The sequence below is a fragment of the Annulohypoxylon maeteangense genome, assembly GCF_022496945.1.
Source record: "Annulohypoxylon maeteangense strain CBS 123835 unplaced genomic scaffold GGS22scaffold_15, whole genome shotgun sequence".
Classification (NCBI taxonomy): Eukaryota; Fungi; Ascomycota; class Sordariomycetes; order Xylariales; family Hypoxylaceae; genus Annulohypoxylon; species Annulohypoxylon maeteangense.
This window is the reverse complement of record NW_025953262.1, coordinates 64,863-87,849: the sequence shown is the minus strand read 5'-3', so window position 1 is coordinate 87,849 and position 22,987 is coordinate 64,863. Positions and strand designations below refer to the sequence as shown.

Genomic DNA, 22,987 nt, shown 5'->3' with positions numbered 1-22,987 from the left:
ATCTGCCAAACATGAATCAACAGAACCAAGTGGATCGCTAACAATTTCATTCTTACTCGAGTCAGCATAACATCCGATACTATAAGCCCCCTGCTCTCACCCCGATTGGTCAATGCTTCGTTATCCTAACCCCTATTTCCGCCATGTTGGATTCAAGTTACATATTGATTGTCACAAGCAAACATTTACTATACTAGACAATGATATCATACCCAGGGTTGGGAATTTCCTTCGGCATGCTCCATGTTTGTGTATTAATCTAAAGTGTCGATGCAAGGCCTGGGCTATTACGTAGCTCCTAAGGTGGCAGGGTGGGTCGCTTGCTTCTTCAACACGCCCATGACCTTTCCAATCACCATCAACGTATGTATGTCATTTTGACGAGATCGACAGCAGCTTTCTCGGGATGCACCTCTCGTCTTTCTCAATTACTGTTACACATCCTATAATAACTTGACTAGTCTGCTGAAGCTCTTGCGAGAGCTTCGTGGAGGTGTGGTGGGAACCGGTATCTCAGCTGGCTTGTATATGTCGTCAAGTCCATGCTGATCTGCTTGAGGTTGTCGCACATCATCCGTCGCGTACCCTCGTTGCCGCTGAATTGTCCGCTCATGAGACGCTCCCTCTGCCGAATACAACATGTGATCGTCCACATCAGTAAGTTGGGTACATTGATGGCAACTGTTCGCGACAGTCCCGAAAACGTAGCTGCGTAATGTCTGATCTTTGCCGGATCGCCGTTAGCATCGAGGGGTAGGATTTCGAGTGCTCGGATTTTCTACGGGATTCGTTAGTAAATATCTATAATCGTATGGGAGAAATAATCAGAAATACTCACGTCTAGAGCTTCAGGCCATTGGCTACCCTCCACCAAGACCTTGATGTCGCTCATCTGCAGAAGGATGTGGCAGGCAACCCGGTTCTGATCCTCGATCTTCGTGTAGAACATGGCGTCCTTCTCGTACATAGACATCATCGTCATGGCAAGCTGGATAGGATCGTCGATGGATGCTAAGCTCAAGCTGCTGCCTGGTTGCGCCTCGGGGTCCTTACCATCCGATCTAGGCTTAACCGGCATCAGGCGCATAGGATCCTCACCAATCTCGAGGGAAATAGCCTCGCTTAGTGCACGGCTCACTATGGTCACCACGCTGTCGTAGTCAGCAGCTAGATGGTACAACAACACCGCATCTGTTGTTCGGCCGTTCTCGTCGGCGAACCGGGCTGCCTGTAACGTGACCGTCTTGACGAAGTCATCTTCCTCTCGTAAGCCGATAAGCGAGGCGCGCTCTTCCACGAGACCGGTGATTCGGTGTCCGTCTGGTCGAATGTCGCCAATGAGTTTACTGAACTCTCTGCTCTCTAGAATAAGCTCTCTCAGAGCTACGTGGCAAAGCTCTGCTTGCTGACGTCCCGCCTCGCCGCCTAAGTCGGCATTTAGGCAGATCAATGTGATATAATCGACGGCAGAGGCAACGTCGGCAGCACGGAAATCGCGCGTGTAATATCCCAGCATACGACCAAAGCTTAGCTGCGGTCTCGAACGGGTGTCGTGAGATAGAAGCGAGTCGGCAGTGGTCCAAGGGTCCGCGGGGCGTATAAGACCGTAATACTCGAGGGCGATAGAGAAGTGGATCGCATCCACGTAAGAGAAAGCGTAAAGGTATGCGACGGCCTGCTCGAACATTCCCGAGAGGATCTGTAGGAAGAAGTACATGCCAAAGGAGCTATTGTCATCTTCGCTTGGTGATTTGGGGAAGTGCTTAAGACCAATTTCTCGTATACTCGCTCGCAGGTCCTGCAATCCGTACGACTCAGCCGCCACTTCGGTTGCCTTGTCGTTCTCACGAGCAAGGTTGAACTGGAGCCATATCCAATCTTCAATCTCCGTGTTAAGGCCATCGAGGCTGCGGTTGTTCACGTCGCAACGGCCGACGATCTTGTAACACGCCATGCGGAATGGGTCAATAGAGTTTTCCGGCGCATTGCGGGCTCGTTGGTTATACTCGTTGTTACAACGATCCTGCACCGCACGTCTCAAGCGCTTGTCGGGGCTACTGACATACTCGAGGAGGTATGACGCGAAGGTGCGGTCGATACTCCTGAATGTAGTAGATTGGGTCTTGACATAATCAGCTGCTTCGACAACCTTTCCGGATCGAAGTAGGTAGAACACGATAGCCCAGACGTACTCCCCGTCGACCGATTGTAATTCGATATTGTCGGGTACGAGATTCTTCCTGGTGTTTCGTAATCGAACGTAAGCCTTGATTTTACTGATCACATCCGGACGGCCACCCAAGTTAGCTTCGCGAGGGTGTTTTGCAATGAGATTTTCAACCTCCTGGAAAAACTTTCCTTCCAAGAAAGAATTAGCCCCGTTGAGAATTCGTTTTCTCATCTCTATTGAACCTGGAGACTTGTCATTCGGATCCAGGTATTTATCTTTATATTGGCGTTCTTTGGCTGTAGCATCACCCGCAAAGGTCTCCGCTTCCGGGTTCTCTCCCACGATGGCCATAGCAGCGTGATAGGCATCGACCAGTTGCTGAGCGTGTCTATCGCCAGAACTGCCAGCCACTTGTGCGAGCTCGTGTAAGATAGGATAGGGTTGTTTCTCGATACGGGCATGGTTGAGTTGGCGAACACGTTCGGCAAGCCTACCTTGCTTCTCCCTGAGGAAGCGATCGTCAAACGAAGCAGCACCGTTCAAAGCACCCGGGCTTCCGGCCGTCTCCTGAACGTCCGTGAACTCAGACTGATGAGTGCCAATCTTACTAGGAGTGCCAATGACCGATTTCTGTAGGTTCGAACGTCCAAATGTACTAGCCTTGAGTCCGGGGGCTGTGGATCGTGAAGCCTTAGCTGTTCGTCGCGATCGGCCAAAGCCTACTGCATGCGATTCTCTACCGCTGGCCGCCGGTTGTCCGTCCGCAGGTCCAGCATCTTTGGTCTTGATACCAAAATGTTCGTAGATTCTCATCCTCTGAGCCTCCCACTCCATATTAATGTTGTCTTCGAGGAAATTATCGAAGTCCCTAGTTGATCTTTCCAAACCATCGGCAATCATGCTTAAGGTCGTCTTCTTCTGGATGTTCGAGAGATAGGCATCAACATCGATATCTGAGGCAACGGGGGCAGGTGCAGGCCGTTCGACGCGGCCACCGATTCGAACATCGAAATCGTTCAAGTCTCTCACGGCTGATGCTGGCTCGACACCAGAAGCCGCGAGAATATACCGAGCTCTATCGTGAGCTACAGGATCGGCTTGCGGGCCAAGTTTTCGAAGGCGTTGGCGAAGATCTCCTAAGCCAAGCTGAAGGCTGGGAAGGTCTTCGAGTGGAGATGATTCGTTTCCTTGCTTCTTGCTCTTCGAGAGTAGGCTGTCGAAGTACCCTGTGGTGTTTCCCTGTGGCAGCGTGCTAGCATTGAGCTGGTTAGCCCCAAGAATAGACGAGGCTCCTTGAGGGAGATTGTTTGTTGACTGTCCAAGTCCAAGGCCAAGGCCACCAGCGGGTTGCTGGTTCTGCAGAGTCGCGCCAAACATGCTTCTTTGCTGAGGCTGTTGTTGCTGTTGTTGCTGTTGCTGCTGCTGAGGTGTTTGAGGTTGTGCCGTGTTGAGTGAAGCGAATAGACTTCCTCCTGGCCGAGGTTGTTGGGTGTTCGCTGTCGCGCTGGCAAGATTGGCAAATGGACCGGTAGCTTGAGGTTGTTGAGGCTGTTGTTGCTGGGTTTGAGTGGGATTATTACTGAACAAACTGCTGCCAAGCTGCGGTGGCTGCTGCTGTGTATTTTGCTGGGTAGTGCGTGCAAAAAGAGAAGAGGTAGACTGAGTAGGCTGAGCTTGTTGACCAGTAGCTGTGTTGGCTGCTGGATTAAGACTTCCACCAAACAGACTGCTTGCAGGAGCCTGCCCCGCTGGTTTTGCACCGAACAGCGACATATTGAAAAGGAAAAATGATAGGTTGTCACTGTTTGTAGATAGTGGGGGGTTCTGATGTTGCTGCAATTGGCAGCAGAAATGATAACCCGATACCAAAGAAATCAGGTATTGTAAATTGTGAGATCGCGGATGGATTTGTTAGGAAGCTGGAAATTTCCTAGCAAGGCTGAAAAACAATCAACAGCTAGCGCACAGACCAACACGCGCCAACTAAATCAGGTACAACCGGTAGTCTTCTGGGTAGCTCTCTCCACTGTAACCAGCACAGCGTAAGACCCAAAGTCCCAGATCCATCAAACATTCCGATGTTATCTTATCGCTAATATTGTATTCTGTACTGTATCAACTTCAGAATTCCATAACCATCTGGAAAATATTTATAAATCATAATGACTCACTCAAAACTGTGACTGCAGTCTCACGGCTACTTGCGTACATATATTTTACTTATTGACATTGGATCTTTTTAATTTTTAGGTACACAATGTGATACAACGCGGTATCTAGGAAACACTCAGCCAGTTGGAAATGGAAGCCAACCTGTCTATCCCTAGATAACCACATCAACGTGTCAATTCAACACCAAAAGCAAACAAAGTCAAACATCGGGTTTCATCGCAAAAACGACCAGTCTATCATCATTATACTCATAAGTATACTGGACAATGATATATTCTCTCTATCCCACCGATGCCGCGCCTGTCCTGTCAACAAGTCCAGTCCATTAAAGGTACCCATCTAACTCACAAACAAACCCCCAACCCCTTTTAGTTTACCCAAGTGAGTTTAGTTACCTCCTATTTTCCGAATTCGTGGTCCCAGGTGCTGGTAGCCGCATCGATCTTTAGACGGTAGTCCCGTTGGGTACGGCACTGCTCCAGGAAGACCTCGTATTTGGCATCGAAGAGCTTCTTCTCGTTGGCATCGGACCCGGGCTTAACGAGTCGGCCAGGTTTGCTCATGCGATCCATGATAGTCCAGAGGTTCTCCGTCTTTCCATCGTTATCCTCGCTAGCTGCCTTCGCACCAAGCATGGCTGCTCCATGCACCACGGCAGCGTGGACGTAGCGGGGAATTAGCACCGGCTTGCTGCAGACCGTCGCGATAAGGTCCATGAGCATGTCATTCTGGCACTGACTGCCGGACATGAAGATGGTCTGGATGTTGTGACCAGAAGTGTTCATGGCCTCAATGATTTGACGTGTTTGCAGGGCGATGAACTCCATTGTGGCATAGTAATATAGGGCAAGACCGTCCACGCTAGAGTCCGGGCTGAGACCGATCACCGCGCCCTTCATGTTGGGATCCGCGATGGGCGACCGGTTACCCCATAAGTCGCCATAGAAAAAGAAGTGTCGGCCAAGATAGGAGACTGTGGGAGCACTAGTCTTCTCAGCCAACTCCCTAAGGTGGCTATTCATGTAGTCATAGATGTTCATATGCATAGCTTCGGCAAGAGGTATCACTTCTTTGTGTGCTGGGTGCGTCTCTATGACGTGCCTTAGAAGCTCACCCGTCGCCGACTGACCGCCCTCTGCTAACCAATAATTAGGTAAGAGTACGTCACGGTAGGGTCCCCATACTCCATTTACGAATACAGGCTTCTCGGACATGGCAAGATGGCAAGTAGATGTACCAGCTACGGCGGCAAGCCGAGTAGAGGCTTGGGCAAGATCGTTCGCGGGAGCGCTCTCATCGGCGTGACCATACTCAGTGTCAACCTTCGCTCCTACGGTACCAACCCAACCAGCATAAGCATCAATGACACCGCTACCTACAGCGATGCCAGCGTGCAGGCCTAGCTGCTTACTAGCGTTTTCGGATAGGTGGCCGACAAGCTCGCCAGCACTAAAGTATTTACCATTCTAGAAACGAATTAGTGGAACAGTTCAACCCACAGCGAGCTACTGGGGACCGGGAAGAGCTTACCACTCCGTTTACTCCACCCATGCGCCTGAAGTTGTCTTTAGCTAGATCTCCAAGCCCAATCTCGTTGAAAAAGTCCTCTTGCCAACCCTTCTCACTTCCATCTACACCTATTGGGACGTAGCCCTGCTTGCATACGGTGCTACAGAAGCTTCGATTCTCGTTGCCCGTGGCCAGGTGGGTCAACGCATCAGACAAGTCGTAGAACTTGCAACGGTTGAAAAGCTCCGGGGGCATGTTGTTCTTCAGCCATAGCACTTTGGGGATCTCCATCTCAATGCTCATCTTGCCTCCAACATAGCGTAGTAGGTTATGGTCGGTGGCGTTGATCTTGTCAGTCTCTTGGACGGGACGATGGTCTAGCCAAAGGATAACATTTCGGTCGTGGCCATCGTTCTCGAAGTCTGGGCCGGTGACTGTGATAGGTAGGTCGTCATCTTCGGAGAAGACTGCTAGGGAGCAAGTAGCATCGAATCCAATACCCTTGATGTGGTCGATGTTAACGCCAGACTGGTGTACGACTCGCTGAACACAATGACAAATGCAGTGCCAGATATCCGTGGTCGATTGTTCCTAGTTATTATGTCAGTTGGTTTTGTTTTATTGGTTAAGACGGGGACAAAGCAAGAAGTGGTAGCTTAGATATATATAAGAGGACGTACATAGTAGCCTTGTTGTGGCTGCCATAGCTTAATAGCTTCCGAGGCTAGGGCCTTAATATCTCCGGACGAGTCTATTAGACAAGCACGAGCAGAACCAGTGCCTACATCGATACCAATATAGTGATCCTGCATGGTATATGCTGTTAATTAAGAATGTTCGAGTTACTTCATAGGAAATATGAACGACTGTTCGTTCAGGGAACGCACAATGTCTTCAAAATGGATTATATTCCGGGTACTAAATAGGAAAAGGAAAGCCTTTGTGTCAGAACCTGGCTTTTAACTCAGTCATACAGACGATTCAGGACATTACTAACTCCATCGTGGGGGAAATAATGCCCTCAACTATTTAGCCACCTCAGGGAGAGCAGGCGTAAACGAGTGAATAGAGTTATTAATCGCACAAGAAACTTTGATCCGTCCAATTGTATGTGTCACCAGGGTTGTACACGATACGCCGTCAACGATACACCGATACACGATACCTCTCTTCCTTGAGGCCTTTCCTTCCGTCGTGCCAATTGTGTCGAAGGAATCGTGTGTGTGTCAGCTTAAAGGAGGAAGTTCGGGGAACAACCAAATATTCACGCAGGACAAGAACGGACGATACGGGAAAATGCACTTCTGTGGGAGGGCAGGAGTAGAAATCTAGAAACTAGAAAATCGATTAAAAAAAGATAAAAATGTTCAGTGACCCTCGTAACGACCGTAGCTGCTTAGGTGTGAGTTGCTCTAAGAAGCTCCCCCCTTGCTACCTGCTACTACCTGCTACTACCTAACTGCTAGGCAGGCTAGGTAGGCACTCTACTGTACCTACCCTCCTTGAACCTTCCTGCTACTATACCTGCTATGCAGTAGCGAGCAACTAGCAGGCATCTAAAGTCTGGGAATGGCCTGGGCAAGCCTGGACCCTGGGCGAAGTAGGTGCCAATCCTACCCAGTTGCAGGGTACACCGCGATACTCTAGTGTCGTCACAGGGTGGGGATGGTGGGGAAGAGCTGCACCAAAGCCACTAAAGCCAGCAATACACACAGCAGTACCCCGCCAATCTTTGCCCTAATTCAATCGAGCTCTCCAGAGGTCTGCCCTCCGCGCGGGATAAGGTTGACTAGCACCTCCTAGCACCAGGTACCTCTCCGTACCGACTCAGAATCCCTTTCAGCCATCCAGAAACCACCAAAGTCTCACACCTGATAGGCATCGTGACTTTTGTTGGGTGACAAACCGCTCCAACCACTCCACAAATCATTTTTGGGTGAGCCGACAATAACGTGGGAGGCGAGAGAAGAAAAATTTTTAATACGAATATTGGAGACACTCGTCCGTCCTTACCGTCTGGAGGTCTTGTCCATCTGTCATCTGTCCTGTCTGTCAGAGATCGCACTAAGCGGAATCCACATTACAGCTGTACAACAGGGTTGCTTGGGATCCAATCCTTGGATGTGATGTACATACTACGTCCACCGCCAAACTTGGCTCCGGGAGTTTGCAGGAAGTCCGGTCTTAGGAGGATTGTCACGATGATCTTTTGGTGTGGCAATTCCGCCACTCTCCAGACCGTCTGGGCAATTATCGAGCTAGGTATCTGGGTTGTCTAGCCCTCGTTCGTATGTATCCATACGATACATGTGTACTTACATGTAGGCAAGACGACTGTCCGGTCTGTTTGGTTCGTCAAACCCCCCTCCGCAAGACTGCCGATCAGCCAACATATCGAGTTAAAAGCCGCAAGCCAAAAAAGCAGGGCAGAGCAGGCAAAGGTTGCTTTCCTCGCGTGAGGGAATAGTAATTAATATGTAAATTTGAAATCGGAAACATTTTGCAGAAACGGACTGACTGGGTATATCTACGCGATCGACTCCCCATTCCGAGGTAGGAAACAAATTTTCAGCTAACCCAAGCCACGCGCCCGATGCCCGGAACACCTAGATAATCGTGTAACCATCGTGAAAGTCATCGACCTCGCCATTGCGATCGTAGGAATTAATAGTCTGTGCATATTTCCCATCCCGAACCCTTGTCCCTCTCTCAAAGCAGACCTGCAAAACACCCCCTGTGAAACTCCTGTCCGCCTCCTCCCCTATTCTGCATCACCCGGTTGATCCTCAACAAGTATTACCACCTTCAAGGTTGCCGCGTAAGCTTCGCGGATAGCGCACGCCATGCTGTGTCGCATTAGCCATTATTCAATCAAATACACCATCGTCGTGTGACGGAAACAACTCACCAAGTCCTACTGATGTCCGCCACGACTGCGCTTAGTCCCCAGTGGGAACACCATGCCCGCGCCAAGACTTCATTGTCGCGATTGCCAAATGCTTGGATTACTAGCACTCTCTCCTCGTCACCATCGTCAATATGTTGTGTTGTTTTACTACCGCCAACCGCTATAGACGCAGTGCTCCTTTTCTTGTCAATAGGTTTACCCCAGTCGAGAATATCCACCACTTCGTCGACAGTACGGAGGGTATGGACATAATCGAAGAATAGAGGATGCGGTCCGTCAGAACAAGGCCAGGCGCTGATGAACGAGACATCGAAAGTCAGATGAAGCGGCCACGACACGCCGTCAATGGCGAACTGTATCGACGCATCGAACCATTTGGGATTCGCATCTAGCTTATCGGGGACCGTCTTAAGATTGATTTGCTCGATTCGTATCGTATCGACGATGTCGTCCATGTCTGGTGTAAGTAGATCATAGTCTCTAACGGGGTAAACTCTAGAGGGCGGTCCCAAGGGGTCCGATCTGTCGCTCATCGATGTTACGTCTTCTGGGGTTAACATATGATGCCGTGGTTTTTTGGTGCGGATGCGGGCGATTTGAGTGCGATTTAAATCACTCGTGGGCCGAGCAGGGCCAACCCATCCGGCGACCTCGAGACAGGTTGGCGCAAGCACTTTACCAACAATACAGGTCGAAGCCCAGTAGGTATATCCCTTGCGATACTGGAAACCACAGTGAGGATGAAGGTGCGTGAGTAAGGCAAGGTCGTCCGTTGCCTCATCAGGATCGATGTCGATTAGGGAGTTCATGATGAGATAAGGGAATGTTGGCTACAAAACAGTTAGCAGGTTTAACAATACCATGAAAGGGATCATATAGTAGGCGCTTACTCCTGGTAGAACCAGACCACTAAAGAAAGCCATAGCGTGCGAACTAACAGGCATTAAAGAGCCCTCCGCATCTCTCTCCCTCAGCTCGTCCAATGTTTCATGGAGGTTCGGCCACTTCATCATCTGGGCGAATCTCTTCAACATCTTCACCTGTCTCTTTCTCAGCTTGAACCGCAGTTTAACCTGATCGGCGGTTTCGCCGTATTTCTCGACACGGACGAAATCCCTCCACCGTCTAGCAAGTGCTAGATTCCATTGGATCTTAGGTGGAATCTGCGCAATAAGTCTCTCCTTGGCCCAATCTGTATGGAGCCTCGAATTGATTCGCAACTCCAGCTCGAGACTCAGGAGTAGCTGGTAGAAGAATTTATGGTATTGCTGTTGATTTTCCGGGCTGTTATCATAGATGTACTTCGTCACAACCTGGTTCTTTGGATTCGAGAAATCAATCCAATCCGAACCCGACAGGCACATAACCAAATCCATGATCTGTCGTTCCATCGTCCTGTGCGGATTGAAAACCTTATCAGGATCTCGGAGGAATCGTTTGTATATACGATATAGTAAATCGTCGTCGTCGTCTTCCAAACCACCTTCCAAATCCTTCAGTCGATCAAAAATCTGAGTTAAACTAACTTCTCTTGGGAGGAAGCCAGGATCACGAAGCCCGATAAGAGGCGGTACAGCACTGAAGAGACCGGCCCAGTGATTCAGAGTAATGGTGCCAGGGAGAGTTCCATATCCAAATGCAAGGCTTGGTTGTTCTAAGGTCTCCCAGGGAAAGTTCGGAGGACCAGAACCCTGTATTTTCAAGGTCGTAAGTTGGGTCATCGCGTTATGCTGGTTAACGGTGTCTCCCTCATCGCCATGATTGCCCGCCGTTGTTGTAAATAAACCATAATAATGTTCCGAAGCGTGAGGGATGGGACGTTTGTGCCCTTTGTGTGCCGGGACACCTCTTGAGACAAGTTCCATAGCGTGGCCGAGTGTAAGTTCTTCCTCGCTAGACATACCGGATGGCGGCCATTCCGACAAGGGCGCCGGCTCATATCTGTGGCCATTTGGCTGTTCCCTACCCTTGCCTTTAGAATCACGGGGGTCCGGACGGCGAGGTCGTCTGCGGGACCCAGTGCTAGCGAGTTCAGGTCGCTCATACCGCCGTCTTCGAGAACCTACATCACCGTCGCTAGCCCGTCTTGAAGGTGATTGCTTCTCCTATATAAATTTTAAGTAAATATTCAACTTATATTGTTGTTGGTAAGAAATAAGAAAGTGCATACCAGTCGGTTAGTTCCCTGAGCGTTGCTAATCCTGCGGATCAGACCGCTCCATAGCCCTTTCTTCTTTGGTTCGGCCATAGTTGTGTCGCATCAAGTTTTGGACCGGCATAAAGAAAAAAAAATAAAGTGCAGGATTATTTGAGAATAATCTCAATATGTCTTGATAAGGTTCCTGAATGTCGACGTGAATTACTTACGCGTAAGGCCTTGTGGCTGGGCACACTGCACCTTACGAACGGCAAATAACAAACAAGGAAATTGACCTCGAGGTAGACTTCGGTACTCGGAGTCAATAAACTCACTTAGCGATTTTATTGCTGTCTCGTATGACAACAACCTTGGGGGAAAATCGGACTGATATCGTAGAAGCGCAGAAATGATAGATTCAATTGTTTAATGTTGGTTTGCGATTTGAAAAAAGGTACGGAACTAAATAGACTAATAAGTTCTAGTTGTTGCCGTGGCAGGAGAAAGATTTATTGTGTTTTAGGTCCGTCATGTACATGAACGCACAAAACTAGAAGCTGCAGGTGCGTCATATGCACAATCCAGTTAGGAAGGGTCCATCGACGCCAGCCTCAATGCGCTTGCTGCATCATGCCTGAAACGAGTCATCAATCGTATTCAGTGGACTGATTGGATCTCAATCAGTAGAAGAAGGAACAACCATTCAGGAACATACGTCGCTGCTATAGATATAGGTGGACAAACCAATCACTTACATAAACAGCCACTATCTGCACTATCCACTTACAGCACTTACAACATTTGAACAACAGCTCCCTTCCTTCATCTTCAGTGCTGGCAAGTTTCCATTTGTGCAACTTTTTTGTTTCGTATATTAACGCCTTTGCTCAGATCGTTGAAGCCCGAGGACTTCTTATCCTGCAATCAAATTCTTCTTCGGTATTTATGCTCTCAATATACTCATGACTATACATACTATGCACGCAACAATTTTTACGAATCCGATACCTCCGATACCTGGGCGTCAACCATACCACTAATGCTGAATACAACGAACAAATTTCTTACACATATTGGCTTCCTTCAAGTAACACAAGTATCTACCACCGTTAGCTTCTTTGCTTTTCTATTCTACAGTAACTCGCCAATCGGAAACATCGCTTCCGTTTCATTCAATAACGGCTTATCAAATTTCGCAAACGCAGCCCGGTACTAAACGCACATAGTCAGCAAACGATTTCTTAACGAGGGGAAAAAAGAAAATCTCATAAAGGGCAGTAGGTCTTACCGAAATCACAAAATTCAATATCAGAGCGAACATCAAAGCTGCGCTAACAGCCAGAGGCCCGATCATATTATCGAAGTCCTTGCCACTACGCTCCATGATCATGTCGCGACGCTTGTGTAACATGACATATCCCCAGGTCCCCGCCATGACGGCGATTATAACATAAGCAATACCCATACACTCTGCGACGAAGTTCTCTCCCGCTGCCGTGTATAGACTGATTGCCAAACTGCCTAATAGGATACATATATGCTGCCACTTGAGGAATGTGCGCTCGTTTGCGAGCCACACCTTTGGCTCGACCTGTAGCGGACCTGCGTTTTTGAGCCAGACCTCGGGCTTCGTAACGCCCTCTGGGAGCTGCGCCCGTTGTCGCTTAGCACGCGAGTATCGTGTCAGAGAAAAGCCGGGGAAGACGGACGAGAGGGTACCGTAACCTCTTTGCTGTGTTGCACCCTCTTCATCACCCGGCTCGACGTCTTGATTTACGGCGGTCGGAGGTAGAGAGGCCCTGGCGTCCCGAGCATCTCTGGCAGCTCGCTCCGAGAGATACGACTTTCCGACTGGAGAACTCGTTGCAGGCTTGTAGGAACCCATCTTGGCGGCAGCAGCAGCAGCACCGCCGCCTAGGAAACTGCCTACGACCATTGCATCCTCAGCCTGCTGCGCTTTGCGCTGTTCTTCTTCATCGTGTGCCGTCTGCGGGTCTTTTCGGATATCCGTTTCGAGATCACTAAGCCACAGCGGCAGGTGATTAACATAATCCTCGAAGAGAGATGCGACACCGTGCACAAATTTCGAAAACCTCGGAGCTGCATGGACGAGATGAGAGACCATCAAATCTTCTATCCACCTAGGCCGCTTGCGACCGCCTTCCTCCTTCAGTTTGATCTCCAAAAGTGCATATGGGAACCTCGACACCTCGCTCTGATTTATGTTTTTGAATGGATACGACATGTTACCATTATCAATGTCTATTCGGTGCCACTCCTGAGGATCGCGACACGGCCGGTCACGATCTAATGTGTCCTCACGAATGAAGGCGATATCGGTATCAATTGATATTCGCACACGGTCATCAGAAGGTTTCTGGAACGCCGTACGGGTATAATTGGCTCTTAAGATCGGTTCGAGCTTGCCCTTGATAATGAAGTCCTGGATCTCTCCCGCAGTAGTCTTGAAAGATTCGATAGCTTCGGCTGTTTGGCCTTGTCTTTCCATTTTGTGGACCGTCTTTTCCATTTTGTAATCCCCATCGATGAATTGTTTGATATATTTGTCCTTGATGTGAAACTTTTTCTCCTCGCTAATGCCATTCTCGTGGACTATCTTTTGCTCAAGGACAATATCCGGTCTTGAATCCAATTGACCATACCAGCGCAGTCTCAAGGATGAGGCGTCTACCTGGCGATCTACCTTGATACCGTATATTTCAAATTTAGAGTTATCGAAGTACACAGACGTGATCTTGGGGTCGTTGTTTCCGTCGGGTTCTTTTCCGGCTTGCTGGGTGTACACAAGAGAAGGCAGGTGTCGCAAGATGGCAGTTTTAACCTCAAGGAGATTGTCGGAGTGTATCCAAACTGGAAATAGCATGTCAGGTTAAACGTAGATTACAAAATGTCTCGGGTCCTTACATTTATGGGCGGTGTAACGCTCCCCATTGTGCACCTCTTGCGGGTTCTCCAAATCCAAATCTAGAGGCTGTCGCTGTTCGCTCTCGTCAAGGTTTTGGTTTATGGCATAGTACATCAGGGACAGCTTCGTCAGCAGCGGCGAATACGCCTGCTCCGAGTTGAAACCGCGCTCTGACAAGCTGACCCGCATCATGGGCCGCACCTTATACCGGTCGCCACGCTTGCGATCGTGCTTCTTGGCTATCTTGAGGAAGCCCGTGTAATTGGCGCTGCTGTACTTCTTCAATTCCTTGACCTCGTTCGTGACGGAGTCGAGCTCGCTCTTGAGCTCCTTCAGTCGCGCAGTCGTGATGTCGCTCTTCGGCTTTTCCTTATCGTCGGTCGAGGGCGCCATGTCCTTCAGCTTCTCGAAGGCTACCTCCGCGCGCTCTTTCAGAGAGGCGACGATCTTTTCTTGGAACTGCGCGACCTTCTCGAGCTGCACGTTGAAGATCTCGTCGCAGAACTTGTTCTCGTCGTCTTCGGTCCAGGGCACGTCCTCGTCTTCTCGTCGGTCTTCCCGCAGCATCGTCTTCAGCTTCGAGTAGTCGATGTACTGGTCCTTCCATGGTGGGTAGATGGACTCCCGTAGAGTCTTTCCGAACCGCATCTTGGAGTCTTCGTGATTTGGAGGGTTTTCTTCGTTCTTCTCTTCTTCAATTGATCGTGAGGTTGGGGAAATTCGTATTGGAGTATTGGCACAGATAAGGTAGGTATGTAGGTATGTACCTATGAAATCAAAACAACAGAGTGATATACAATTAACCCAAGCGAATTAGGTCGGATACAGACAAAATTATATGGAATATGTATACAGAATATGCGGTCAAGTGTCAAACTGACCGATTTGTCTTGGAAGACGAGTATAAGTTAAGGAAATTTTGGTGGAAGAGGATGGTATTATTCTGCACAGTACAAATTATGAATCTGCTTTGTCGCAGCTCTTTCGTCACGACTTTGTTACCGGCGGGGCAACGAAACTTATCCTAGCTATTACCTAACCCTTGCTTCCTGGATCGATCCAGCTCTAAACGCGAACTACTACTCTAGAGTCTATGCTACCAACGGCATAGTTCATTACGAAAGGAAGACCATTCTTGCCAATAAGCTCTCGTATTTATAAAACGTGCTTCTAGAGCATTGCGGCTTAAACGACACTAAAAGAAAAAAAAAATCCGACTATGAAGAATACTAAATGGCCACATGTGAATTACTATATGAAAAGACATCTTCATAATGAAACCGAGGGAAAACCAATACTAAAGACGAAATCTACGCACATTATAAACGACTATAACATTTTATGGAATGATAATGTTTATACGAATCTTGAATAAGATCCTTCTCATATCAAAATAAACACAGTACCAAAACCCCCATCACAATTCATCAAGCATCAAGACATATGTAAAATACACAATATATATTCGCCTAACTAGAGTATCATATATACAACCCGTACACTTTCGTAAACAAATAATAACTCCATGCTATCATATCAAACAAGAAAAGATGACTGACATAAAAAGAGGTATTCTGTTTTTCCGAACCGCCAACGAACATTCTCGCCCCTTTTTCGTGGTATCGTAAATCAAATCGTAACAGCAGCGAGCCTGTCCAAAAAAATCTAGCTTTTGACATAGCTGTACATGAACTTCATATCAATTTCGTTGTCAACAAAACTTTTGTTTTTTTACGCCGCGACGACGCTGAAAATCTCCTGTGCCGTTTGCTTAATGATGCCACCGGTGACAGGTAGATTGGTGTAGCGGGAGAGGAAAAGGTCGACTTCGCGAGCAGCTTGTCGTCCTTCGTTGATACCCCTGGATAATGTTGTTAGTTTATGTTAGTTGATAGAGGGAATAATAAGGTAGCTTACCAAACAATTAATGACTGGCCACGACGGCAATCACCAGCGGCGAAAATGCCAGGGACGTTGGTGGCATATGAACCAGCAGGCGTCTTAACATTCTTGCGGGCATCCTTCTCGATATCCTCGCCAAGTACTCGGGCCTCGGGACCAAGGAAACCCATGGAAAGAAGGACAAGATCGGCAGGGAAGAACTGCTTTGTATCTTCAAGCTTCTTCATATCCCAACCGCCGGTAGCAGACTTAGTCCACTCGACGCGAATAGTATTGATACCCTTAACGCGTCCCTCGCCATCATCGACAAACTCCTCGGACATGATACAGTATTCACGAGGGTCCTTGCCCATGTGCTGAGCCACTTCCGTGTGGCCGTAGTCAACACGGTAGATACGGGGCCACTGTGGCCAGGGGTTATCGCGGCCACGCTGTGGTGGAGGCTGCGGTAGAAGTTCGAAGTTGATGACCGATTTCGCACCATGACGGACCGAAGTACCAATACAATCGTTTCCAGTATCACCGCCACCAATAACTATAACATCCTTGTCCTTAGCAGAGAGGTAGGCGCCATCGGCTAGCTCAGAGTCAAGCAGAGACTTGGTGTTCTTGTGTAAGAACTCCATGGCAAAGTGGATGCCTTCAAGGTTGCGACCCTTGATCGGAAGGTCTCGGGCAACAGTAGCACCGGTAGCAATGACGACGGCGTCATGGTTAGCCTTGAGGACTCTCAACGTGATATCCTCTCCGATAGTAACGCCTGTCTTAAACAATATACCCTCGGCAGCCATGAAGTCTGTCCTACGTTTGACAACACGCTTATCAAGCTTCATGTTGGGGATGCCGTACATGAGCAAGCCACCAGCCCGATCAGCACGCTCGTAGATAGTAACCAGGTGACCGGCTCTGTTCAACTGATCGGCACAAGCAAGACCTGCGGGACCGGAACCGATGATAGCAACCGTCTTGCCAGATCGGACCTTAGGTGGTCGTGGTACCATCCATCCCATCTCAAAGCCACGGTCAATAATAGCGCACTCGATTGACTTGATACCAACGGGGTCTTCGTTAATTCCAAGCACACAAGCACCCTCACAAGGAGCAGGGCAAACGCGGCCAGTGAACTCGGGGAAGTTGTTAGTCATGAGTAGACGGTTAAGAGCATCTTGCCATTGGTTCTGGAATACCAGTTCATTCCACTTTGGAATAATGTTGGAGATCGGGCATCCTGTCTCGGATTGGCAGAAGGGGACACCACAGTCCATGCATCGAGCTGACTGGTACTTGAGTTCGTCTTCGTTTAGACGTTGAGAAAGCTCGGCCCAATCCTTAGTCCTGGTCTTGGCGTTGCGATACTTCTCGGATCGTCGCTGATACTTCATGAAACCCTTGGTCTTGTCAAGAACAAGAGCACGCTTCTTCTCGGACGCATTGTCACCAACTGTTTCTTCGATATCTTGGAGTTTAGCAGCTTTCTCTTCCTTCTTCGCCTGGACACCAGACACGATTGGAAGGTTATACTCAGCGCGCTTAGCCTCGGCAGCCTTAGCGGCCTCCTCTTGAAGGACCCGCTTGTAGTCAACCGGAAGGACCTTGACGAAGCGTGGGAGCGCCCTGTTGAAATCGACAAGGATACGTGCAGCCAACTCGGATCCAGTGTAATGGTGGTGGTCTTCGATGAGGCCACGCAGGAAAGCAATTTCGGTAGGATCATCAACCTCAGAAGCTTCAACCATCTCCATGTTGAGTTTGGATATGAAGTCTCCATGGATATCGAGAACGTAGGCAATACCTCCCGACATACCAGCGGCAAAGTTGCGACCTGTGTTACCTAGGATAACAACACGACCACCAGTCATGTACTCGCAACCGTGGTCACCAATACCCTCAACAACAGCCGTAGCTCCTGAATTTCTGACAGCAAATCGCTCGGCTGCAACACCTCGGAAGAAGCATGTACCGCTGGTTGCTCCGTACAAGCAGACGTTACCGATCAAGATATTCTCCTCTGCCTTAAACACAGCCGACCGAGGGGGGTAGATAATGAGTCGACCACCAGACAGACCCTTACCGACATAATCGTTGGCATCACCTTCCAGCTCTAACGTGATACCAGGAGCAAGGAAGGCACCGAATGATTGACCGGCTGAACCCTTGATGTTCACATGGACCGTGTCCATGGGTAAACCAGCTTCTCCATAACGTTTGGATATCTGGTACGAAAGCGACGTACCCATGGCACGATCCGTATTAACAATATCACACTCAATGCGAGATGGAAGTCCCTTATCCAGGGTCAACTCGGCTTCGGAGATAAGCTTATTATCTAGTCGCACGTGGAGACGGTGGTCTTGGCGGCGGACATGGAAAGTGGAAACTCCGGGTCGGAGCTTATGGGCAGGAGTAAGGATAAGGGAGAGATCAATGTTAGATGTCTTGTTAGTTCGGAGATCATCCCGGACCCTGAGGCACTCGACGTGTCCTACCATTTCGTTGATAGTTCGGAAACCGAGCTGAGCCATGATCGCCCTGAGCTCGTTAGCGACATAGTAGAAGAAGTTGATCACATGCTCAGGTGTTCCGGTGAACTTCTTTCGCAGTTCAGGGTCTTGTGTCGCGATTCCGACGGGGCCTGGTAGCAGGAGTCAGTAATTAGAAGAAAAAAGGAGAGGGAGAAAATGAAGAAATTTTGGTATGACATACATGTATTCAAGTGACACTTCCGCATCATGATACAACCCATAGCAATTAGAGGAGTCGTGGCGAAACCCCATTCCTCAGCACCAAGCAGACAGGCGATAGCAACATCGCGACCAGTTCGTAGCTGTCCGTCGGTCTGGACCACGACACGTCCACGTAGATCGTTCAAAACCAAGGTCTGGTGTGTTTCGGCAAGACCAAGTTCCCACGGGAGACCAGCATATTTGATTCCGGTCCATCTACTAGCACCAGTGCCGCCATCATGTCCGGAAATGAGAATATGGTCAGCCTTAGCCTTGGCAACACCGGAAGCGACAATACCAACACCTGTCTCGGATACGAGCTTGACTGAGACACGAGATCGGGGGCTTGAGCATTTGAGATCGTAGATGAGTTGTTTCAAATCTTCGATGGAGTAGATGTCGTGGTGAGGAGGAGGTGAGATAAGACCGACACCGGGGGTGGAGTGACGAGTTCGGGCAATAGATTTAGAAACTTTGTGTCCAGGGAGTTCACCACCTTCACCGGGCTTGGCACCCTGTGCCATCTTGATCTGAAGCTCATCGGAGTCGGCAAGGTACGCTGACGTTACACCAAATCGTCCGGAGGCGACCTGCTTGATGGCGGATCTCATAGTATCACCGTTCGGCATCACTTGGGATCGCTCGGGGTCCTCACCACCTTCACCGGTGTTGGACTTGCCGCCTAATCGATTCATAGCAACGGCTAGGGTAGAGTGAGACTCCATGGAAATCGAACCATAAGACATGGCGCCCGTGCAAAATCTCGTAACAATAGCGGTCCACGGCTCAACTTGCTCAATAGGAATCGGGTTGCATTCCTCAAACTTGAAGTCAAGCATACCACGAAGAGTGCAAGCCTTGATCTGCTCATATTCCGAGCGCGAGTAAGCCTCATACGACTTGTCGTTCTTGGTGCGGACCGCATCCTGGATATTCGCGATGGAAGTCGGGTCGTTGATATGGGCTTCGCCACCATCACGCCAGTGGTACTCGCCGGACTCGGGTAGACCTGGTACTCCAATAGTTTGGCGCGAGGGGAAACCACGTTCATGGAAACGGAACGCATCCTCAGCAATGAGTTCGAAGGTAAGACCCTTGATACGGGAAGCTGTTCCTCTGAAGCATCGCTCAACAACCTCATCGTCAACACCAAGTGCTTCGAAAATCTGAGCACCCTTATAACTGGCTAGGGTAGATATACCCATCTTGCTCATGACCTTGAGGATACCACCATCGCAAGAGTGCTTGTAGTTAGCGATGAGGGTATCATCGGAAAGCTTCTTCCTGATCAACCCCTCACGGTTGAGCTTCAGGATACACTCCATGGCAAGGTAGGGGTTGACAGCATCGGCACCGTAACCAAGTAAGACACACATATGGTGGACTTCACGAGCCTCTGCAGTCTCGATCACAATAGCCGCCATTGATCGCCATTTGTTACTAACAAGGTGGTGGTGAACCATACCTGAAGCCAAGAGCGATGAAACAGCAACACGGTCAGTAGACGTCTTTCGGTCGGAAAGGACAATAATTCTATCCCTGGCCTCGATAGCCGCAGTAGTTTCATTACAGATGAAATCGAGGTGCTTCATGTAGCCAGCAACACCCTCCGACTTGGGGAATGTGAGGTCAATAGTCTTCACAGTCCAATCGGAGTGCAACTTGGACATATGTGTCAAAGCGTTAAATTCGGGGATAGAGAGAATCGGGCTCGGGAGTAGTAATCGACCGCACTGAGAAGGGTCCATCTCGAGCAAGTTGCCTTGTGGTCCAACATAACACTCTAGGGACATAACAATAGATTCTCGGATCGGGTCGATAGGAGGGTTGGTGACCTGAGCAAAGAGCTGTCGGAAGTATTCATAAAGGAGGCGAGGAGCCTGAGAAAGACAAGCCAATGGAGCGTCATTGCCCATAGATCCTAATGCTTCCTTCTCATCTGATGCCATAGGCGCAAGGAGCAAGCTGACCTGTTCGTGGGTATATCCGAATGCAAGCAACAGGGGGTCTTCCTGAAGGCGCGTGGAATCTGGCTTTGCAGCTACATCGATGGCTTTTCCCTCGGACACTTGGCTTAGGACTTTGGGTAAGCTAATAAGCTCCTTGTCGATCCACGAGCGGAAGTCATTGCGACTAGATACAGTCGCCTTGAGTTCCGAATCGTCGATCAAGCGACCGGCTTGTGTATCAACAAGAAGCATACGGCCAGGTTGCAGACGTCCCTTTTGGATAACCCGTTCAGGATCGACGTGGATCGTACCGACTTCAGAGGCGCAAATAATGCGGTCGTCATCCAAGATATAGTATCGGCAAGGACGGAGACCATTTCGGTCTAAGTTGGCACCGCAAAATCGACCGTCGGCGAATGTGAAGAGAGCAGGACCATCCCATGGCTCCATTTGGCATGCCGCCCATTCATAGAACGCAGCCTTCTTGGGATCCATGGCAGTGTTACCTTGCCAGGCCTCGGGGACCATGAGCATGACAGCTTCGGGTAGCGAAAGAACGCCATTGATGGTAAGCAGTTCCAAAACGTTATCGAAAGCAGCCGAGTCGGAGCCACCGGCTTCGACGATCGGGTACAGATGCTCAAGCTCATCACCAAAAATGTCAGATTGCATGACACCCTCTCGAGCGCGCATCCAGTTCTTATTACCGCGGAGAGTGTTGATCTCACCTGAAGAGATGTTAGAATTACGAGGTCAATGATTATTGGGAATCTAGAGCTACACATACCGTTGTGGGCAGCCCATCGAAGTGGTTGAGCACGATCCCATGAAGGGAAGGTATTCGTTGAAAAACGAGAGTGGACGAGAGCAAAGTGAGCCTCGTAATCGGCATTTACCAAATCATGGTAGTACTGATAAACTTGGACTGGAGCAAGCTGTCCCTTGTACACAATATTCTTGTTTGAAAGGGAGCACAGGTAGAACCAGTTATGCAGACCGATGGAATGAGTGGCACGCTTTCGAAGGACATATAACTGTCGCTCGAATAGCCGTTCGTCGAATTTCTCTGGGTCCGTCATTTCAGGAGCATTTCCAGAGCCATACGCAGATGCAAGCACGACAAAGGGCTGTAGAATGAATGGCTCTCGTGAGGATGCAGCAGGACCAAGGAGAGAAGAGTCTACAGGAGGTGATCGCCAACCCAAAACTCTTAATCCTAACGATTCAGCAATGTCTTCCAATTGCCTCTTCGACTCCTGTAACGTCTCCTCATCCGGCTTGAAGAAAAGGTTTCCCACAGCATATTGTCCCAAGGGGGGTAGTTTGATATTTTCCTCCCTCTCGAAATTCTTGATAAAGAACCTATGGGGGATTGAAGTCATAACACCAGCACCATCGCCATCTCGAGCATCGGAACCAACCGCACCACGATGGGTCATGTTACAAAGAAGGTTGCGAGCTACATATCGTTAACATATGGATCTATGAATCAGGGGGTATATTCGTGACTGACCATCGCTGACAATTTTGTGGCTTGCCTTGCCCTTGATGTGGCTAGATGGATAGTTAATAGGTTGCTTCTTACAACAGACGTGATTTTAAATTTATCATACCAAGCAAAACCGACACCACATGCATCTTTTTCCAAGCTTGGATCGTACAATCCTCTATACGAATTAATTAGTTATGGGACTGCATCACGATCATTGAAATTACTGGACACATACTGCTTTACCGGAAGGGCACCGGCCCAGGAGTCATTGTTATCTGTCTGATATTCATAAGGATGGTAGGCATCGGCCTCGGACTCTAACTGTGTTTGTCTATCGTCGAAGTCGGCAGGAAGGCCCATGTCAGGCAAACAGAGGGGTATGGCCAGATGAGGTATGGAGTATTACGAGGGTCGGAGGTATCTAGATGCCTCTTGAGAAGCGGCCCTTCTGTATACAATATACGGCGAATGAAAGCAGCAGACGCTGCTTAAACGTCAAGTCAAAGCTAGAGTACAAATTATGTTAGCTCTTGGTAATTAACTCAACTCTTGGATCGGCAGATGCAAACAACGGTAACAACGCGAGAGATAACGCAGAACAATAGATTGATCCAATGGCGAATAGCGATCCAGACAACATTCGATGTTGGAGGGTCCAAAGTGGCGGCGATGGATATCCAGTGGGATGTAAATGCGGGGTGATTGTGATGGTACACCCAGACTAGATAGACCAGCACCCAACAGAGCGATTTCTTTTTTTTTTCCTCTTCTCTACTCTTTTCACCGGTGCTCGTCCTTTATCTCTTTCTGTATGTCAGAGAGTGGAGTTTGCCATGTGATGCTGGCGGCCGAAGCGCAGTAGACAAAACTCTATCCGGGCTCTAGGACCGGGTTTCGAAAAGAATCCAACGAGCTTCGCGGGGATCCAATCAGGAAGTGACCGAAGCGGATCGCGATTATCTCGTGGCAAAAAGGATTCCTGAACCCTTTCCCCCCCTTCAAGTATTCAGAAAGTATTATCTTGTCCACTTGACCGAGAAGTAGGAAAAGGACCGAGCCGAGGTTGAGAAGCGTCATTGTCATTGTCATCGCTGAATAA

General features: G+C 49.1%; 4 protein-coding genes across 4 annotated transcripts; all 4 read right to left on the bottom strand.

Moving 5' to 3' along the window:
- Positions 1 to 457: 457 nt before the first annotated feature.
- On the bottom strand, positions 458 to 6,663 carry GGS22DRAFT_181020 (Nup93/Nic96-domain-containing protein; the record flags this gene model as incomplete). Its single annotated transcript, XM_047963831.1, has 9 exons — positions 458 to 778; positions 839 to 1,039; positions 1,073 to 1,102; positions 1,139 to 1,207; positions 1,241 to 1,351; positions 1,388 to 3,918; positions 4,794 to 5,808; positions 5,873 to 6,442; positions 6,532 to 6,663. The coding sequence occupies 9 exons, from the start codon at positions 6,661 to 6,663 to the stop codon at positions 458 to 460; spliced, it is 4,980 nt and encodes a 1,659-aa protein (XP_047816251.1).
- Positions 6,664 to 8,291: 1,628 nt separating this feature from the next.
- Positions 8,292 to 11,387, bottom strand: GGS22DRAFT_169335 (uncharacterized protein). Its single transcript, XM_047962307.1, has 4 exons — positions 10,930 to 11,387; positions 9,650 to 10,864; positions 8,760 to 9,589; positions 8,292 to 8,697 (listed from the first exon to the last, which is right to left on the bottom strand). The coding sequence occupies exons 1-4, from the start codon at positions 11,005 to 11,007 to the stop codon at positions 8,613 to 8,615; spliced, it is 2,208 nt and encodes a 735-aa protein (XP_047816250.1). The 5' UTR covers positions 11,008 to 11,387; the 3' UTR covers positions 8,292 to 8,612.
- Positions 11,388 to 11,711: 324 nt separating this feature from the next.
- Positions 11,712 to 14,787, bottom strand: GGS22DRAFT_169334 (SPX-domain-containing protein). The gene is made up of 4 exons (XM_047962306.1): positions 13,822 to 14,787; positions 12,185 to 13,767; positions 11,788 to 12,108; positions 11,712 to 11,733 (listed from the first exon to the last, which is right to left on the bottom strand). The coding sequence occupies exons 1-3, from the start codon at positions 14,468 to 14,470 to the stop codon at positions 12,028 to 12,030; spliced, it is 2,313 nt and encodes a 770-aa protein (XP_047816249.1). The 5' UTR covers positions 14,471 to 14,787; the 3' UTR covers positions 11,712 to 11,733; positions 11,788 to 12,027.
- Positions 14,788 to 15,165: 378 nt separating this feature from the next.
- Positions 15,166 to 22,503, bottom strand: GGS22DRAFT_43679 (glutamate synthase). The gene is made up of 7 exons (XM_047967087.1): positions 22,124 to 22,503; positions 22,010 to 22,063; positions 21,910 to 21,950; positions 21,184 to 21,855; positions 18,428 to 21,124; positions 15,740 to 18,356; positions 15,166 to 15,683 (listed from the first exon to the last, which is right to left on the bottom strand). Exons 1-7 carry the CDS (start codon positions 22,246 to 22,248, stop codon positions 15,554 to 15,556), a joined length of 6,336 nt encoding a protein of 2,111 aa, XP_047816248.1. The 5' UTR covers positions 22,249 to 22,503; the 3' UTR covers positions 15,166 to 15,553.
- Between the last annotated feature and the right edge of the window lie 484 nt (positions 22,504 to 22,987).

Bases quoted from the DNA above. Each gene is read 5' to 3' on its own strand.
- GGS22DRAFT_169334 (XM_047962306.1), bottom strand. From the start codon at position 14,470: ATGCGGTTCGGAAAGACTCTACGGGAGTCCATCTACCCACCATGGAAG. The intron at 13,768-13,821 runs GTAAGGACCCGA...TGCTATTTCCAG, and splicing joins GCGTTACACCGCCCATAAAT to TTTGGATACACTCCGACAAT. The intron at 12,109-12,184 runs GTAAGACCTACT...ATGTGCGTTTAG, and splicing joins TATTGAATTTTGTGATTTCG to TACCGGGCTGCGTTTGCGAA.
- GGS22DRAFT_43679 (XM_047967087.1), bottom strand. From the start codon at position 22,248: ATGGGCCTTCCTGCCGACTTCGACGATAGACAAACACAGTTAGAGTCC. The intron at 21,951-22,009 runs GTATGATAAATT...CTATCCATCTAG, and splicing joins TGTGGTGTCGGTTTTGCTTG to CCACATCAAGGGCAAGGCAA. The intron at 21,856-21,909 runs GTCAGTCACGAA...AACGATATGTAG, and splicing joins CCACAAAATTGTCAGCGATG to CTCGCAACCTTCTTTGTAAC.
- GGS22DRAFT_169335 (XM_047962307.1), bottom strand. From the start codon at position 11,007: ATGGCCGAACCAAAGAAGAAAGGGCTATGGAGCGGTCTGATCCGCAGG. The intron at 9,590-9,649 runs GTAAGCGCCTAC...ACTGTTTTGTAG, and splicing joins GTGGTCTGGTTCTACCAGGA to CCAACATTCCCTTATCTCAT. The intron at 8,698-8,759 runs GTGAGTTGTTTC...AATGCGACACAG, and splicing joins GCGGACATCAGTAGGACTTG to CATGGCGTGCGCTATCCGCG.